The sequence below is a fragment of the Formica exsecta genome, unplaced genomic scaffold (genome assembly GCF_003651465.1).
Source record: "Formica exsecta isolate Colony F162 unplaced genomic scaffold, ASM365146v1 scaffold395, whole genome shotgun sequence".
In the NCBI taxonomy this organism is placed as follows: domain Eukaryota; kingdom Metazoa; phylum Arthropoda; class Insecta; order Hymenoptera; family Formicidae; genus Formica; species Formica exsecta.
The window spans coordinates 307,565-327,737 of record NW_021851188.1 but is presented as its reverse complement, the minus strand read 5'-3'; the positions used below and the strand labels follow the sequence as shown (position 1 = coordinate 327,737).

General features: G+C 34.3%; 1 protein-coding gene across 1 annotated transcript in view; it reads left to right on the top strand.

Moving 5' to 3' along the window:
* Positions 1–20,173, top strand: part of LOC115239834 (phosphatase and actin regulator 2) — a 183,399-nt gene that overhangs the window by 22,875 nt on the left and 140,351 nt on the right. Inside the window, exons 2-3 of the mRNA XM_029814620.1 lie at positions 18,811–18,975; positions 19,415–19,513. Of these exons, the coding sequence (XP_029670480.1) occupies positions 18,811–18,975; positions 19,415–19,513 (264 nt within the window). The remainder of the gene's footprint in view (positions 1–18,810; positions 18,976–19,414; positions 19,514–20,173) is intronic.

The window sequence follows — 20,173 nt, the reverse complement described above, 5'->3', positions numbered from 1 at the left end:
TATGTGTATCTCGCATAAGATGGATATAGTGTTCTCCTATAATCATAGTTAGGATCGTATATCTCGATAGAGACATTTCGAGTGAAAGCTGATTTACCTAACATCTGTGCACGGAATATTCTTGCTTCCTCGCCGAAGTCAGCTGATCGCGCTCCGCGATCGGCAGCGACGTCATTATGCAATGCGAGCAACACCAATTGCGCATTATACTTCCGTCAAATTCTGCATACACGCATTCATGGCGCAACTGAGGGCATTGTTGTTACCGCGTTACGTAAAATCGGAGCGAAACGGCATTCCGACAATTTTAGCTATTTTGTCACGGTCTAGTCAATTCCCAATTCATTTCAACAAAACCGTTACTCGACGAGATTTTCCTCCGTAACAAAATTAACAATAATGACATCATTGAGAATATATTCTATATATATATCAATATTATATTATTATTATAAAAATATTTAATAAATTTTTTATTGTACATAAAGAAGCTTTTATATAAGAAATTTACTTAATTATTATAATTATATCTTTATATCGTATATATCTTGTTAATTGTTGTAATCGAGTGCACGAATTTTCGACAAATTATGGCGAATATGGAATAGTACGCGGACAATCTGTCGTTATATATGCGATGCCGCATATAACGATAAGTCATCTTATTTGACAGCGTCACATATTTGCTCATGCATGGCGCCAGGACGACGCGCTTACCGCTCCGACATTTTTCCAGCGACCTTACTTTAATCGCATTCGCCATTCATCGTCACTCGTACACTGCCAAGGTCTTTGAGCTCGCGTCTTCTTTCTCTCTAGCATCTCCTCCGCACATCCCTCTCTCGCCCTCGCCCTTTCTTTCTTGCTCTGCCTTGGCACGTTTTCAGGGCTAAAAAAAGCAGCGCGCCTTAACGAAGGAGGGAAAAAAAGTGGGAGAAATCAATTTATTATTCTGGCCTGGCTTAAGCTTCGTCAGCATAAGTAACGAAGATACTGTAACGTTAAATATTCTCATGATAACATAACGATAACAACCTATACATATAGATAAATTTGTGTGTAATGTCTCGCGCGCATATAAGTATGTGTGACAATATAATCTATTATCAACTTATGTGCTAATTAAAGACATAATATTAATTTGGTCGATAATTTAATTCATATTAATGATCCAATTCCTTATTTCAAGGAATAACACAAGTCTATATTTTAAGATGGAAAAGGCGTAAAAGAAAAATTGTGAAGAACGTTGTAAAGACAAATTATTTTATAGAAAAGAAAATACAAAAGGACAGTGTATACGTGTGAGAGATGAGAAGAGGGCGATAACGGAGGGTAACGAGAGGGAATCTTCTTCCCAGCGGAAGTCGAAAGTCAGTTCCCTTCCTCCTTGCTCTCTGGCAATCGAGCGGTTTTGGCGATTCGCCAACTTTTCGGATCCCACGATCACGCGCGCGCGTACCATAATCACCAAGTATCCGGTCGTCGTCGTTGTCGTCATGGTCGTCGGGGTGGAAGGCGATCGAAACTTGTGCAGGAGGTCGCGATCGCCCCGGGCATAATGGGAGAAAGCGGAATCGGGGTCGCCGCAATTATCTTTTATCGCGGCACGTTAACTGCAGTGTGCGTCGAAGTCAGCCGACAGGATTACTCCGTCCGTCAAGAAAGAGATTAGCTCTTTCAACCCGTGAATTATAAGAGTATTCTATTGTTTCGACTTTTCAATTCGTTTTTCTTGGATGAAATTTTATGTTACGATGTGTAAAAAGTAGGAAAAATTGATCGAAAGTGAGGAACTTTAATTATGTTATAAAATGATCTAATCGGATGTAAAAATATTAAGTTACATAAAGCTTTAAAACATTATTTTATTAATTAAAAAAAAACTCAAATGCGAAGAACGAAAACTTGAGAAAAGATAAGTTTGAAACAGACCATTTTTATATTTTTACATATCTTTTTTTCCAAAGAATTTCAATCAATTGAATTTTATGAAAATCATCGGGTATATTGTAATAAAACTAACTCTTGCCAAAATATGAAATGCGGAGCTTACGAAGATTGCAGAGAGTTTCACGCGTCATACAGTGTCGTATATCTAGAAAACGTATTTCCCACCACGAGCTCCGGCTTTAGAACGGCATTGCAGCTGCAACTGCAGTGTTGGACTTATTCACGCACCCGCGAGAGCTCGTATAAGGACGGTCGTTGCTTTTCTAGCTTTGTGTCTCGGTCGATTTTGTATCGCATATGTGTCGCACGAAGGCGTGAGTCGTGATGCAAAGCGAGCAAGGCGCGGATATTCTACAAGACCGATTTAGCTAGAATTAAAATTTATCCTGCGAATTATGTAGTCGCTATGCATAAATTACACGATTGTCTACACCGATTCATGTGTATTCTTGCTTTAATCCTTTATCTTTAAAGCAACACACACTCGCAACGCACAAACAAATGTAAATTTGTCTCGATACGAATATATTTTACATGCTCTGTATAAAAGGTTTTATATTATTTTATATTTTATAAAATTGTGGTTAAAAAGTTATTTATTGTGAAATAATCTTGATATATATAAGTAAAAAAATATAGTTTTAATATCACATTTTTTTAAATATATATTCTCTTTGTGTTGCAGGTATGTATTATCGAGTATCTTTATTCGATTTTTCCTACACGGTTATGGTGATTTGAATCGTGAGTAAATCACATTGTACTATTTTATGTACACAATTTAATTGATCTTTAGTATTAATATTTATGTGATTTTAATATTGGTTCAACAAAAGTTTGATTTTTTATTAAGTTATCAGAATATTTAATATAGCATAGTTCTCTTATTTCTCTTTTCAAGAGATAGTACGTTATCACATTTTTGTTGGATATATGCTGTCTCAATTAATGATTCGTGACATCATTAAATAGTTACAGTATATATAGACGTCAGATATGTAAGACGAGAGCATGACTGTGCATTTTATACTATTTCAAATTGATGGTGTTGACTTGACGGATAGCTTTAAAGTCGATTTGTCGCGTCGATAAACATACGATTTATCTTCTTTCAGCAGACATAGGGAAAACAGCTTTTCCAATTTTCACCGCTTTTGTTCATTATTTTCGCTAGATTAAGGGAAACGCTACACTACCTTGATTTCGTTCGCGGTGAGCACTCGCAGAGTGAATTTAATTTATGCCTGTAATCTGGAGATGTGTACGTGGCAAGACGCGAAAAATTTCGCCTCTCTCGCATAATTTGTTGAATTATGAAGAAACGAGAAACATCTCTCGCACGTTTCCGCCGAGGCGAAACTGGAGTGCAACCGAGAAACAGTGAACTTAACTGCGCGCTTAACAATAAAAGCGGAAAGAGATTGCCCTCGCGAAATCGAAAATTTCCTATACGGCCTCTCAATTTTATCGGTTTTATAAATGCTGACGACGAGTTTTTTTTTAGCTTTGCGTTATTGTCGGTCCGTTTGTGTTTATATTTATTCTCATGTTGAATTTGTTTTAATTAAAGATTTAATTAATAAGATCAAGATTAATATTTTAATTAAATTAAAATTAATAATTTTATAATAATAAAATTATATAAAAATGTGCAGTTATTATTATGGTTTGTGAGCAGTCTCGTGCCCTATACAACGTAAATGTTTAAACTCTCATTTTGGTTGCGATATTCATTGATTTCATTTAATGATAAAGTTGCTCCTTCACAAAGTTCCGAAATGTTCTTTTGCCTCGAGCACTTCTCGAGGAACATGTTCTTAGGTCAAGTATATCACGCTTTCGAAACTGTAATTAACGTTGGTGACCAGAAACGAGTAATTGGTTTAAAAGCTCAGACCTCTTGCATCTTGCGTAAATATATGATAATTTCATACAAATACATTGATTGGAAGAACCACTCGTGTCTTGCAAAAATATCTAGGCATCTACATCTAAATATCCGAATATTTCTCATTTAATTTTTTTAAAAAAGATCATTTAAATTAAATTAAATTAAAGTTTAATGTCTCTAGTTTAGTTGCTAAGATTTGATACTAATCGTTAAAAAACTGCGGAGTCAATAATAGCTTTCTTTTAAATTTTTGTTTTGATTTAATGATACATTTATGCGTATAATTGGATTAGGAAAATTTGTGTATCGCGCATTAGACACAAATTGAAATAACGGCGGATAATGAAATATTATTTATATGCATGCTTTAATGATATTAACATGATGCTTAAAACATATTCAGTCTATAATGAAATATAAGCCAATATCGATTCCATCAAGCTGCTTTACGAGCCGAATCAGATTTATAGTATACTTACGCACCCGGTGCATGCGCGTGTTTTAAATGTAAATTGTTCAATAAGAAGGATTAATTGATAGTGACGACAAATGAGCCATGACGAGGGAATCGTAACTTCTACCTAAAAGCAATTTAGATAATTGCCGCGTTTACATGGTTTGCTGAAAAAGAATTATCGCATTGTCTATACCAAAATTTTATTCCGCGGCTATTGAAATAATTAAATTCACGGACCGTTGCGTTAAACAGTAAATTTAATTAATTAATCTACACACTCGGAGATGTGTGCACGCGGTCGAAGCTGCAGCTCGCTATCTAAAATACGAAGCTTAATTGTAGGGAGGTTCTCTGCAAGTTTCGACATAGTCATTAATCAGAATGTTCGGTCGTCCACATAAAATTCGTGGCGTCGTTGCGTCGCACTGAAAGCAACTTTTTTTAATGCTACACATTACAAAAAACTTTTTCTCAATCGCAGGATGCAAGATTGAATTAAACTCCATATTTTGCGTGAGCGCGGAAAGCTAGTTTTATCCGTAGTAATCACTGGCTCTTTTACGTCATTGACCGAAATTCATTTACAAATAAATGCGATATAATGTTCATTTTAAAAATTTATACATTGCGTATAGTAAAGATCCGTGTACGAATAAAATTGTTACACAGAGTTTTATATCTTCATTTATTTTGATTCTACTTGATAGAAAATATATTTCAAGATCTAAATCATACGATACCTGTAATGTCAGTTTCGGTTGCTGACATTACGCGGCTGAGTGAGTAGTAGAAAGTTTATTATAAAATGTTCTTTCAGGTTATTACTTTGAGTGTATCAGAAAATCAAATATTATTTCTTTGAGCGACGTTGGTAATTTTGGTAACGAGTTTTTACGTCACAATGAAATGCATCTGGAAAGTAGATTGCTCGAATGCACAATAATTACAAACAAATCATAATTTTCGAGTTGTTCAGTAGCAGCTGTGGTACCTTTGTTTCTATTTGATTTGTCGCAAATACGACTCTGTACGATTTTAAATTCAATTTTAGACTTTCAGAATTTGCATACGTATGTATTGTGATGCAAGTAGGAAGAGACACGAATGAGGAATAAGAATGAGGGTATTAATATGATTTCAAAGACGAAAACTCTCCCGTTCGCTATATCATTTATAATCATGCTGAAAGGTCACAAGTCGTTATTATAATTATAACGACACGAGTTTGTAAAACATTCCACTTGTGCTTTAACGATCAGAAATCGATCGATTCATATCCCACGTAACAGATTCTATACGCGATTATTTAAAATACGGTTTGTTTTTTGATTTTTTAATATATATAGGTAAATTATTAAATATCAAATTATATCGATCTGTAATCAGTAATACTCGAGATAAGAGCACATTGTTTTGGTTGAAAAGCAGTAGAGTCATGTTAAAGGAAGATTAATATTAAACCAGTATCTTTTTTATATTTATAACGCATCACATCCCGAAGATGGTAAAAAGAGCTTTTCAAGAACGCTTCGTTAAACTTTTCATGAGCACGTTAAACCGGAAGCATGCGCTTATTTATGGTGTGCGCGATCCTATTAATACGTGAAAATACATGTAACAGTCGGCAATGTGTGTTGCAGAAATGGCAGTAGTTCACCTTCCCTATTTTAGAACTGCAGTCTGCGCACAAATCTTATTTAAATGCAGTTACTAATTAATGTGATATTTATATAAATGAATTCAAATGTTATTTTGTATTCTCTCTTGCTTCTGTACAACATATATCAAAGTCACAGTCCTTGAGTACAGATTCATTTATGTTAAGTAATAATTACCTTAGATTTTAATATTTTTTTGGTGTTCAAAAAATCTTTAAACTTAAAATTTTTCAAAATTTCAAACCGAAATATTGTTATAATAATATCTGTCTTTTTATTTCATCGTAATTTGTTTTCATTGCTTTCTCTGATACGCTCGAGGAATAATAAATTCAGTTCTAGTTTTTGCTCCCTTTCCAAAAATTACAAACGCCAACATTTCTTTTCTCCCGTTGTTCCAGTTGCATATAGAAAAGATATGATCGCTATACGTCGTTTGTTCTATGTAGATCGTCGCGATTATCATACACTATCTCTGCGTACAAATACATGCCATTCCTACGACCACGTGTTGGGAAAGCTCGCGTGACCCACACATATATACATATACTGCACGCACATTGTATGTGTATATACGCCAACGTAAACGCATTACTAACGCTAATATACTATATATACGGCGGCGTGTATACGCGCGAGCGTAATCCCACGAGGCGGCGAATAACGGTGCTACTCGTACGAGAGCGTTCACAACACAAGAGAGAGAGAGAGACAGAGAGGGAGGGAAGAGGCTTTATTAAGCGGTCGGACGAGTAGAGGGCGAGTGGCCGCAGAGCGGAATCCAGTCGTCTCTGCGGTGTCGTCGGACTCGAACATGGACGAGTGCTACATTATACGACGAGCAATGTTATGCGCGCGCGATTCTAGGTACTGTTTTCTTTCATCAGCGTAAATGTCACGGATGGCTTTCAGGCAACTCGCAACAGTACTTTTTACATACGAAGAATAATAATCAGCGTCGTTCATACACATGGTGCTGCTTAAAAATATATTTTTTGATATCTGCGATAGTATCTTGTTATCTAGAAGATCTTGGGTGCTTCGGAATTATTATTTATTAACTCGCGATAAAATCGAAAAGGTATCGACGTTCTTGTTTGACGTTTACGAAGAATAAATTAGTTTGCGATGTATTTTCTTTTTTTTAGGAGGGGGGGGGGAGTTGATTTGACTTTTCCTTTGATTCTGAAATTATTTTTGAGACAAGATTCTGTATAAATTTTTTGAAAGAGAATATATTGTGTGGGAAGTTTTTTAGGTAGCCGTGATTGAATTTAGTCATTGCCGAAATATCTCTCATTTAAATAAAAACCGATTCTACTCCGCGTTAACATTTAGGCTAACTTGTTCGCAACTCATTTATTTTTATGGAAACGTTGCGTTTTCCCTCCTCTTTCTTCTGCAGCCAGTCATATAGCATAGGTGCAGGATCGTGTACTTTCTGTACCGTTATTACGCGACACGTGCGCCCGTCGGCGGGCCTCACCTATCTTGTAAAATATCTGTGAATATTATGATTTAGTTTCTTCCTAATTGTAAGGCTACAGGAATACAAAAGTTACGTTACGTTAATCATTTAAGGAAGAAGAATGTACAGATATCTCTTTATTCTTTTTTTTTTTTTTTTTTTTTTTTTTTTTTGTTTTTTTTTTTTTTTTTGATAGAGAGAGAAAGTAGACAGATGTGCGTGGGTAGCCGTGATTGAATTTAGTCATTGCCGAAATATCTCATTTAAATAAAAACCGATTCTATTCCGCGTTAACATTTAGGCTAACTTGTTTGATATAAGTGGGTCGAAAATAATACTAGTCGTTGTCCGCATTCTTTTGTGCGTAAAATTGGAAACTTATTCATCGTCGAAATAAATATTTGCATATTTATTGGAATCGCGCGCGAAGGATGACTTTGAAAAAACGGTATTATCTCTGATAATTTATATATCTACATCGTCGCACAAATGCTATGATTGCTATATTCAATGTCGTAAATAATGCAATTAACGTATAACTATCAATTTTTCATCTTTCGATGATTCAACACAGAAAATGTTTCGAAAGAAATTACTATAATATTTATTGTGCAAGAAATTTTGCGAAGGATAACGCCGTAAAGTGTATTGAATGAGAAATATTCGCGTTTCTGGCAAGGCGTGTTACATTTGGCAAGTGCCGCTGGAATGTGATAGAAATATGATATATGAACTTGCATCTCTCTGCCAAATTTCATCAAATCCAATACCGCGGTCATTAGCACATAATTATCATTCTCTATACTATACAGTTCTATTTTTGCAATTTACCACAAGTATTGTCCTCAATATTGACCTGAATTATGAGACCAAATTATATTGCTTTGAGAAAGAAAGAGAGAAAGAGAGAGAGAGAGAAGTTAGAGCTCCAAATAAATTTTTTATTCTTGGCCAGGAACTTTTAAACTGACATTTATAGAATTGTACCAATAAATATTCGGTGACGTTACTTATGGCCTGGCATTCTTAACAATTTTGTCGTTGAAAGAATAATTTGTGATGGTAGTATATTAACATTACAAAGTGGAAATGTGATAGAGTTATATTTTTATGCGAACACTTTAATAAATATTGCAGCGATATTTCTCAGATATCTTAGTTAATACAGAAAAGCGTAAAATATAAGAAGAATCTTTCCACAACTGTCACTATTTACTCGATATTACGACAAGAATTTATAGACTCGTTTACAGCAACGAGTTACGAAAATGTTGAAAGAATACAATCTATATTGGCTGTCATCCCGACACGTTACGATTAAATCGTTTTCCGGCGAAATATAAGCTTTTGCTGCAAGCGCAGAACGCAATGCTTGTATACAGCTTTACGCGTGCAATCAACTCTTTGCGTTATACATAGAACGAGCGAGACGGACAGTGTGGATGTGTGTCGGCGCTTTTGAGGTTTTTTATTCGCCCATCCATAGTGCATTCACCTGCTCTGCGAAAACTACTTTTCCGTCTGTGTTTTATCGAATTTTAGAATACACCGTGAATATATTTGAACGATATCGAGAGTATTTTCAATCATTGTGATAACGCTGTTTCGTCTGTGTCATGGTATTTAATATTATAGTAGTATTTATAATCATTACAGTGATAATATTTTATAATTATTATTCTGATATATTATAATCGAATATTTTTTTTGTGTGAATTTTTATCATAAATGATATCTCTATCATTTCGAAACATGATAATGATAATCGGGAAATATATCGAAGAGTTTCTCATGCTTTAAATTTAAATTATAGATATGAATAATATATTGAAACAGTAATAATTTTTTTTTATTACTATTATTAATTTTTCTCGAGAGGTTATTATTTTTTTCTTTTCCAATAATAAGCTTTGAATTTTTACGCTTAACGATATTCCCTTTATAATTCACATATTAATCTACTCCGCGTTAACATTTAGGCTAACTTGTTTGATATAAGTGGGTCGAAAATAATACTAGTCGTTGTCCGCATTCTTTTGTGCGTAAAATTGGAAACTTATTCATCGTCGAAATAAATATTTGCATATTTATTGGAATCGCGCGCGAAGGATGACTTTGAAAAAACGGTATTATCTCTGATAATTTATATATCTACATCGTCGCACAAATGCTATGATTGCTATATTCAATGTCGTAAATAATGCAATTAACGTATAACTATCAATTTTTCATCTTTCGATGATTCAACACAGAAAATGTTTCGAAAGAAATTACTATAATATTTATTGTGCAAGAAATTTTGCGAAGGATAACGCCGTAAAGTGTATTGAATGAGAAATATTCGCGTTTCTGGCAAGGCGTGTTACATTTGGCAAGTGCCGCTGGAATGTGATAGAAATATGATATATGAACTTGCATCTCTCTGCCAAATTTCATCAAATCCAATACCGCGGTCATTAGCACATAATTATCATTCTCTATACTATACAGTTCTATTTTTGCAATTTACCACAAGTATTGTCGTCAATATTGACCTGAATTATGAGACCAAATTATATTGTTTTGAGAAAGAAAGAGAGAACTTTGAATTTTTACGCTTAACGATATTCCCTTTATAATTCACATATTAATATAGTACTTTAAATTAATGTTAGCATTTTCTCGAATTTATCTTCCGATAATCGTGGAAAACATCCGTTCGTTTGCAGGAAACTGACAAATTCAATAAAATGAACACATAGAAGTACAGTCGATGCGGTTAACATTTCGACGATATTTATTGCACGTGTTTCTTTAATTCCGTCTTGAAAAAATTTATTAATGGAAAACAGAGATATCTCGTTAATTTTTGCCTCCGAGATAATTTTAGATTTGATATGCGTAACTAGATTTCAGTAATTATAGATTATTCCATCCGCGAACGTTAGAACCGGGGTTGTTTTTAGATTGTTTCAAGTTAATGCTCGCATTTTAATTAAATTATTTACATCGCATTGTACGTGACTTCTCTCTGCGTTTACAAATTACATATATACGTATCATTATTTTACTGAAACGTTTAAGAGTATTGGAATTTCTCGGAATGCATTTAAGAGAGATTGCGTCCGCGGAAATTGCATTTGTTACGAATCTCGTGCAATTAGTAACGTGATGTAATTTAACCGCTTTACGGTTCACGTGTACCTCTAATTCGTTCGCCGATCACGAATTTTTCCGATCTGCTATAATTGATTGAACGCAATGATGTCGACTGAGCAAATCGCGACAGTCGGACACGCATCGCCAATTACTGCGCCCGAAATTGCTACGATTTCAGAAATTTCGGCGACATTTAATGGACGTACGTGTTCCGTATCTGCTTTATTCGTGGTTTTGTTTCCGAGAGAAGTCTCACAGTAATTGCGTTTGAATCTACGACGACGAGCGCATCTTCGGGTTTGTACCGAATCTTGAGATTGTAATCGAAGAAAGCCGTCTTTCCTTAGAAGAGAAAGGTAGACCCGCCTTCACTTTAATTCCGTTTTCTCATCCGCGTCGAATCACGGCTGAATGACTTTTGTCTTACCGCTCCTAATTGACTTTGATGTCAAACGCGGCTAATTAAAGTTTCCGATCGCTCGCCGAACTATTATTGTCACAGAGCTCGATAAAACAAATAGTTGACAGCTAAATTGAAACCGCAGAAGGCGAAAATGTACTTGTGTTTGATATTGATTCATCTCTTTGTTTAAAAAATGAAACATGATATTAACTGAAAATTTAAGAGTTCGTCATTTATTAAATCATTTAATGTTTAAAGCTTAATTTACGTAAATCCACTTTTCTTTTAAAAATTTGAAGTTTATATAATTGTTACAATTTTGGACATTTTATATAATATATCAAAAATATTTGATAAAAAATAAAAAATTGTTTCTCACATTTATTAATATATCAAAATTCTTATTGTTTATCAAGAACAAGAAAATATATATCTATCTAGTAGTAAAAGCAAACAACAGATATTATTTATGAAATATACATATAATTGTTAATTTATATAATCAAAGTCGTGTAAGATTTTAACGAAAGTGATCGTGAAAGGTCGTGGACAGTGCTATTAGAGATTAACGAGCATTTAATCCTTGTGAAGGGCCGAATAATAGAGACCCGATGCCTTCCGTAACTCTCTCTCTCTCTCTTGGTCGAGGATATTTTGACAACAGGCATTGCCTTTATGGTTTCCGATGCTTTGTAGTGCGAGATTCTGCCTGCCATCGAGCATGGTTTTGAATTTAGATTCCGTCATACTGCATCGTCTGTCTGCTCTCGAACCGTAAACCCATGCAAGGCCGGTGTCGATTTAATATCTAAATGTGACATATTCTATTCGGTAACTTGCAAATCCTCTCCATTAATATTGCATCTTTGTCGTGAGAGAAGGTACATTAATATTATTTAATTATTTTAATCTTTTATTATAAAAAAAATTTATATAATAACTTTATAATTTTCTCAAAATAATAATCTGTTTACTTAAAAATAATTTGTGATGAGTGCATATATATACATATATCAGGTCTACCGGAAAGTTCTGTCCGTTTTTGGAATAAAACAAAATACAAATTTTTATTACCGTCAATAAACTTTATTAAATAATGTAATTGCCATTATTATTAATGATTTCTTGCCAGCGTGAGGGCAATTTGTATATCCCTTTTTCGAAAAATGTTTTATCTTTTGATGCGAAAAATTGAACCAGTGCTTGTTTGATATCTTCTTCATTTTTGAATTTTTTGCCCCTCAAAAAATTTTGTAAGGACAAAAACAAGTGATAGTCGGAGGGTGCTAAGTCCGGGGAATATGGTGGATGCGACAGAATTTGCCAGCCTAGTTCTGCAATTTTTTGACGAGTATCCAAAGCAGCATGTGGCCTGGCATTATCATGATGCAGTATGATGTTCTTCCTATTGTACATCGCCGGCCTCTTTTCTTGGACTGCTGTATTTAAATTATCCAGTTGCTGACAATACTTCTCCGAATAATGGCAATTACATTATTTAATAAAGTTTATCGACGGTAATAAAAATTTGTATTTTGTTTTATTCCAAAAACGGACAGAACTTTCCGGTAGACCTAATATTAGCAAAGAGCATAAAATGTAAGAAATAGTAAAGAAGAAGATAATTAGCTCTCCGTACGCTAGTTAACGAAGTGTAAGTTGCCGCATACAAATGATCATGTTCAGACACCTGGCGAGCTTCTGGTCAGTGCGGCAGAAACGTATCCGGGGTTTCAAGTTGACAACCAGCGGCCAGGTAATTGGAGAACGGAAAACAAAGTGGCGTCACCATGGCAACACCCCAGCATCCCTTGACGGCAGGGATGCCGCCACTGCCGCCGCCGCTATCATCACCGTTCCCGTACCCAGGGCAACGTGCCCTCACTGCTACAACCCTTATTTCATTTGTGCATTTTTCCGCCCGTCGTCTGCACTTGTCTGCCGCGGATTGGGAAGGAAACCGCGCGGCGCGGGTCTTTATTATTCCGTTAGCTATGATTTATGGCGCAGAAGGATGCAGAAGCGGCTATATAACACCGTAACAGTGCGATATCGTAACACGCGGCACAACATTGTTACGACGAGTAACAAATCGCCTGGCATCTTTCACATTCTCGTTACGACGACGCAACGCGCATCTTTCGTACGTTCCGCGCCGTGCGAGTATTCTCGTTATGATGCAACGAGACTAATGTGACTGCGTCAATTTCTCTGCATGCCACGTACACATATGATACATCGATAATAATTAATCGGAATTATTTTTTATCAGTCGCACAGTTTCGCGTCGTATGTGGCAGACTTTTTAGCTTTTATTTTTAGCTATTATGGTTAATAATACATAACAAATTAAGAACAAATAATAACATGTATCAAGGTATAAATTCGGTACGATAGTGATTGGAGTCTTTTCGACTTTTTCGCATACATGAGAAAAGTAAAGAGTATATTCAAGAAACCCTTGGTTCCCTTCTAGTTCTCTGTTTATCCAGCCGAACTATGACTCGGGTCAACCGATTGTGGAATTGTTCGGCACGGTTCAAGACCCATCGACAATGACGCGTGTCTATTGTTGCGTCGGGTGCGCCTGTTGCATCGAAGCAATAGCAGCAATATCGAGTTCTAACGCCCGGTTAAACGACATTCGAGTCTATTTGTCCGGCCGCCGCAAATCGATTAGGCGACATATTATGTTCATTTTACCCTTCGGATCGTTTTAATGCCATCTAATAATTAATTCTCTCTCTGTTTGTGCGAACGATTCGTCAGCGTGCAAGTTTCACTCATCCAGAAAAATCGCTATTAATGCCTGTCAAATAGGCAGGCTCGTGTCTTTTATCATATTAGCTAGGAATTTTATTGCGCTCTAACTGGGAGTTATAAAATCTGTCATGACGTGTTATTCACCCTCGCGCATAATAATTCTGCGAATAATTTATTATTGATCAACGCACCAATGATATCGACTTAATGCAGCTTCTCATAAAGATTAATCGGATTAACTTGCAATCGTTTATGAGAATTAGTAATTTAAATAAGAGTTATTAAATTATTCACTCATCAAACTATTAAGAACATCATTTCAACAGATTTTAATTGTTCAATTATAATGCAAACTTTGTAAATAATGAAACATTATATAATAATATACGTAATTTAAATTTTATTCAAGTTCTTATTATAACATAACTTATTTTTTTTTGTCGCTGCGATTTGTTTATCTATTTATTTTTTTTTTATTACATAATTTGCGATATTTTGATACATTGTTAATTACATAATTGCGTCGATTAGAAGATTGCGCCAAGGTCGATTTTTATTTTTCTTCTTTTTTTTTTATTTTTCTTATTGTTAGCGGGATTATGATTCTCGTCTAACAATAAGATGCTGCACATTTTCGAACAATGGTGAATACGGTCTATTGCGTTAATATTGCCATTGTCTGCAAATCTAGTGCAACAGCTCTCGTCGGTTTTCGATACACGTGAATAGGTCCCTAGGAACAGCGGAAGTGTTTTGTGGCGTCAATTATTCCACTTTAGCATCGGAGCTGATATACTCTTTTCCTTCCTTTTGTGGGATAAAGGGGAAAGCCTGCGGGAGATAAAGCAGAACTTATCACACGTGTTTCATTTAGAGAGTAGATCTGATCTAGGAAGATCATGCAATCATTATCATACATTATTGTCAGACAAAAACGTATAGCTGAAGTGGCATTAATATTTTTATAATTGAAATAACAAAATAGGCAATACAATTATTAAAATATACAATTCTTTTTTAATTTTGACAAAAAATTTTAAAAACCTGGCGTAGAAAGTTTTGCTCTCTCAGTTTTGTATCTCTCGGGTGTCTATTATATAAACATAGTACCCTCAAAAAAATGTCTTGCTGATATAGGTAGATTCTAGGTGTCACAACAAAAATTTATTGCTATTTTTTGTATCTGTTAGAATATTGTCCGTTACATATAGAATTTATAGCAGCAATATTCTAATAATATCTTCTAGAAAATTTAGGTCCCATTGCCAAATGTTAATCACTGCATTGGATAAATATGAGTTTCGATACTACAGCTAGAACGATCTTTGTGAGAAATATAACTGCCAATTATAACTGCAGCATCGAAAAATTGAGAGAAATTGTTTAAAAGAGCTAGATAGATTGGGCGCGTTATACAAATATGTTAGACGTGAGGATTATATATTCATTTGTTTCTTGCCGCTAATTTTTTCTGTGTACCACAGCCAAACTTTATAACAAGTATGATTGGCCTTAACATGGATAGGCGCCACAGAAAAACATTCTTTCTAAATTTCACAAACAGTTCAGATATAAATTCTGTCTCTGTCACTTAGATTGATTAAATGCGAAACATATGCGATATCACAGTATTTGCTAATCATTTATGTACCTCAGTTAATTTTGCGCACCCAGAAAATTTTTGCTGTGGTTGCAATACCACTTTTTTGAGTGTAATTATCGTTTAATGCCCGTTTTTTAAAACTGGCCTTTTATAATAATCGAGCGCGCAACGTTTTCATCAAAGGGCTCACTTCTTAGCTACAATGTTTATTTTAATATAACTTCTCGACTATCGCGGAAGGATTAACGCTTTGTCGGCTAATTAAGCGATCGTCATTTAAGCAAGGTTCGTCCCACGTCACGCTCCGAAAGTCGCTCCGTTCAAAAGAGCGATTTGCCCTCCAAGACGTTACGAGAATCCCGGAGGGGTGCTTAAGGCTGCCGTAATCGGCCGCGCTTCTACCTTACACTCGCAAAACTGCCCTACCGCACGTTATCGGCCATTATTCCCCACGGGGGTGTTTCTCAGAATCGCCGTTCGACAGTGTTCAACCGTGCACGACGCACTTTCCTTCCGTCACATTTCACCCTCGTCGCACTTTTTCCCAAGTTATATACGAGGCTTTTGCATTATGCATCGTAGGGTGACGATGCGAGCAGGGCGACATGGGTTGTTTATGATTGTGCTTATGGGAAAATTTCTCTTTTCCTTAGCGATAATCTAGATAGTTCTTTTCCAAAGTGGATTTTGAAGTAGATTCTACCTACATTTTTTATATCGACAATACATATGTATTCGGGCATGAGTAAAATGCTAATTAAAATTTATAGTAAAAATAATTTTTTTAAATTAAATCCATTTCTTTCACAACTTGTGAATAAATAAAGAAATCGTTACAAACATATTATTTAAAATTCTGCAATATTTTATCAACGTTTATTAAAATAACGTAGATTTATTATAAAATCAGTTTTGATAAGAATTGACTTATTCTCTTGAAGTACACAAGATTTATCTTGCAATTTTTCGTGCGATGTCTTGACTTTTTTACTTGATAAATTGCAAAGATTGCTATATATATTATAGTTCTTCCTGTTTGCTGCGACAATTGTATTTGTGCAGAGAGGCGTCTCTCGAGAGATGCGAGAGGGCAGTAACTACTGTATTATGTACTAAGGCTGCAAACAGGAAGATAGTAGATAGCCGATAAGTGTAGGTTGAAAGGGCGTATTCAGGGAACAGTCTTTTAAAACGAACTCTCTCTTCTTACAAAACCATAGCGCGATAAGGACAGGGTCGAAAGCAAGACGGCTGTCTTGCTTCTAAATGTAGAGTTTAGTTTTACTCGGTTAATTTTGTTTTATCTCTAATTAGACGTATTTGTTTGTCTTTGCTTCTGCGCGAATTTTATTTTTTAGTAGTAAAAAAATCATAGTCAAAAGTTGAATTTAATTTATCTTGGTTGCGTCTATTTATAAATAATTGGAAAAGTTGCTTCCAAAAATTTTATTCAATATCTTACGTAAAGATATAACGATGCTGTTAAATTTTAATTATTTTTCTTATTTGCCTTATCGATTTTTATACTAATGTGTTCGATACATCCTTCGTTATGCATATGAAATATCGATAGATTTATTTGCTATGCCGTATTCGTTAGCATCTGATTATATTTGTTGCAATATTGATTTTGTAAACGTGTGTTTGGCACAAGTAATTAGTTTGCAATGGATTTTGGCGTCAATAATTCTCTGGTTTTTCACTTTCTGTCAGCTAAAATTGCCATGGCACATTTCGCTTTCTGCTTCGGAGTGATTGGATAAACGTTACGGAATAACGCGATGAAAAATTCGTTAAATTATTTATGGGGTGCCGTTGTGTCGAGTATTGATTTTATGTTGACATGAGTTGTGCTCCTGTCTGGTAGTAAAATCAACTAGAAAATAGGAACAGGCTGGATTAAAAGCGAAATAAAAAAATTCTTTCTCGTATAGGGATTACATTTTTCTATGGATTAAGGTAGTCATTGCTATGTTCAAAAATGCTTTAATAATGCTTGGTATTATTTCCCTTTATTGTCAGAATATAAATTAATACATTAAATCAGTGAAATAAATTCAACTTTTGTCTCATTGTTAATATCTTTATTATATAAATTTTCGTATTTACATATCGATCAATATAGTAATATTTGAAAAGAACATAAAGGCATTAATTATTGCATTATATAAAATCATTGTTTATTCAATAATCAGATTGTTTATAATATGTATTTATCATCAGATTGTTTATAATATATATTTGTTATTAGATTGTTTATAATATGTATTATTATTTAAAAATGTTTTTTACTTAAAATGCTCTTCTCGTATATTATTATATTATTGTTTTGCGAACATTTATTTTAACAATACTTGCGTAATAGTTCGTGTGCCGTCACGAAAATTTAGTACAGTTAGTTTAGTATAATATAGGACGTGAGAGAAAGATGAAAATGGGAGATAGCACTTTCCATGTCCGTCGAAAAAATTTGCGTAGAAATTCAGCGGAAATGTTAGGTACGATTTGACACATGAAAAAATGTGTTTCTATCAAACTTTTCATATCTCGATTAGCTTCATTGCAGGAATAGTTGTGCAGTTGTAGAATAGTTTGTAATATAATGTTACATAAAGAAATATATTTATTATATTTGACAAATACGTTTGGCCTATTTAATATCGATCTGTCTCATTTGCAATAAAAACTATAATCGAATGTTTGAATATTGCTAAAGATTATAATATTAGCGATTCTTCTTTTAATTTAATTAATTTCATGTACGGCGAAATTTTATCAGAAATGCGTTTTTATCTATTTATAAATAACGTTATCACTCAAGTAATTTTATTTATCGATAAAATTTTTTATTTTGAGGAAATATTTTTTACTGAAATCCGTAAAAATTCTCTGTTTTATTTTCTCAATTGTTATATATGAAATATGTAGCATAGATTTAAATAAAAGAAATCGTGGTTTTCCGTATTAGATAAACTAAACCAATGCATCGATGGTCGTTTATTCGTTTCCACCCTTCCGGGCGCCGATAAAAGGGTTGATGGGAAACCTTGCATCCCTGGTCGGTAAACGCGGGTAACATAGGCAGCTACGTTTTATTGGAAAAACGGAAAATCTAGATAACATATCCCAGGTTGATACTTCTGTATCACGCAAACGTGGATAAAGTTAGTTTGTACCGTATGCAAGTAACCAATTTGCAAATTTACATATTTATTTAAATAACCATTCTCGATGACTAACATATATACTCTGTCGCACAAACGACGATGACTTTATGAGAATAATAAATGTTGAAGAATGATAAATATAAAGGGACTTATAAATATTCTGACTGAATGATTAAATAGCATAAATGTAAAATTAAATTTATTCTATCGCGATTATTTATATATGAATCGAGTATTTTTTTTATGTACAAGAAGATGTTCACATTAATGATGTAAAATTTACATTAATGTAATCTTTTTTTGTTGCAGCGAAAAAGCAAAATGGTGCTGCTTTGCGAACAAACAGTTTGGGTTCGGGTGCGAGAACGCCGCCCTTGGAAAGAAAAAGTAAATTTTCGGCACTCGGTAGACTCTTCAAACCCTGGAAATGGAAGCGGAAAAAGAAATCGGATAAATTTGAAGCCGCTTCATTATGTAAGTATATAAGTGTGCTTATAGTAAAAATAATATTTAATCAAATTTTATTTATAATATTTGCAATTTAAATGGTATTTAAATCGGAAACATTTTATATCAAATATGTAATAGAGAGAATTTAATAATGAATTTTGCATTCTTTTCTTTTTATATCGAACATTATTATATTACAGAAAAAAATGTCTGCGTTTTAAAATAATAAATGTTACTCAATTTAAATATATACGTCTAAGTAAAATGTTTGTGCACGTAAGAGAATGCACATTAACGTATTTTAATCATCTTCTCTAGAATTACACGGTGTACAACGTTTTAAACGTTTATCGCGCGCGATATCGTGTTGCGAAAATAATCGTGCCATTTAAACTGCGCGTTACAGATAACAGAACAGACAATATAATGACGTTTTCGCTCGTTTCTTTACCTTTGTTAATAGCGCTCGAGAGAAAAATCTCGGTACGTGCCAGCAGAGATGAGTTGGTGCAAAAAGGGATATTGCTGCCCGTGATACGATCGACATCGTATCCGGAAAATGGTGAGAGTCTCTTTTGTTTATACATATATTTGTTGTCTACTATAATTTATTTTATTTTTCGATTTTTCATTCAATATCAGTCTTTTGTAAATTCAACTGCGAGAGAATTTTTTTAATACAAAATATTTTAAATATATAATTGTTTCGCATTTTCTGTAGCAATTTGCTATTTAAATGCACCATAAGTTCTATCATTTTTTTTATTATTGTTTTTCTTGATTGATAATGTTTTTCATTGCCTGAAACGTGGAAATTTGCGAATATTGGAATATTGAAATTTACACGCGTGTCAGACAGACATTTCCGTTTACCTGGCGCGGCGAAAACAGTATCCGCCCTTTCGGCAGACTGGACAGGAAACGAGGAACAGACTGCTAGGGTGTCGACAACTTGCCACCCGGTATAAGATCGTAATTGCGTTTTGCAGTCGTTACGATAGTAGACGTGAACTCAATTTCCGCAATCGCGACTAGTTACGTCGCGTCAAAATAACGCGATTAATTACCCAGCTGATTTCAGACTCCGAGTTACGTTTCTTAAAATATTCATTTCTTATCATTGTCCGCGATATAAATAGTAGCATATATTCGTTGGCATTATCGCGATGCGATACCGGCGCGATCCTTCTTATCGACGTTGTAGGGAGACTTTCCGAGTAGT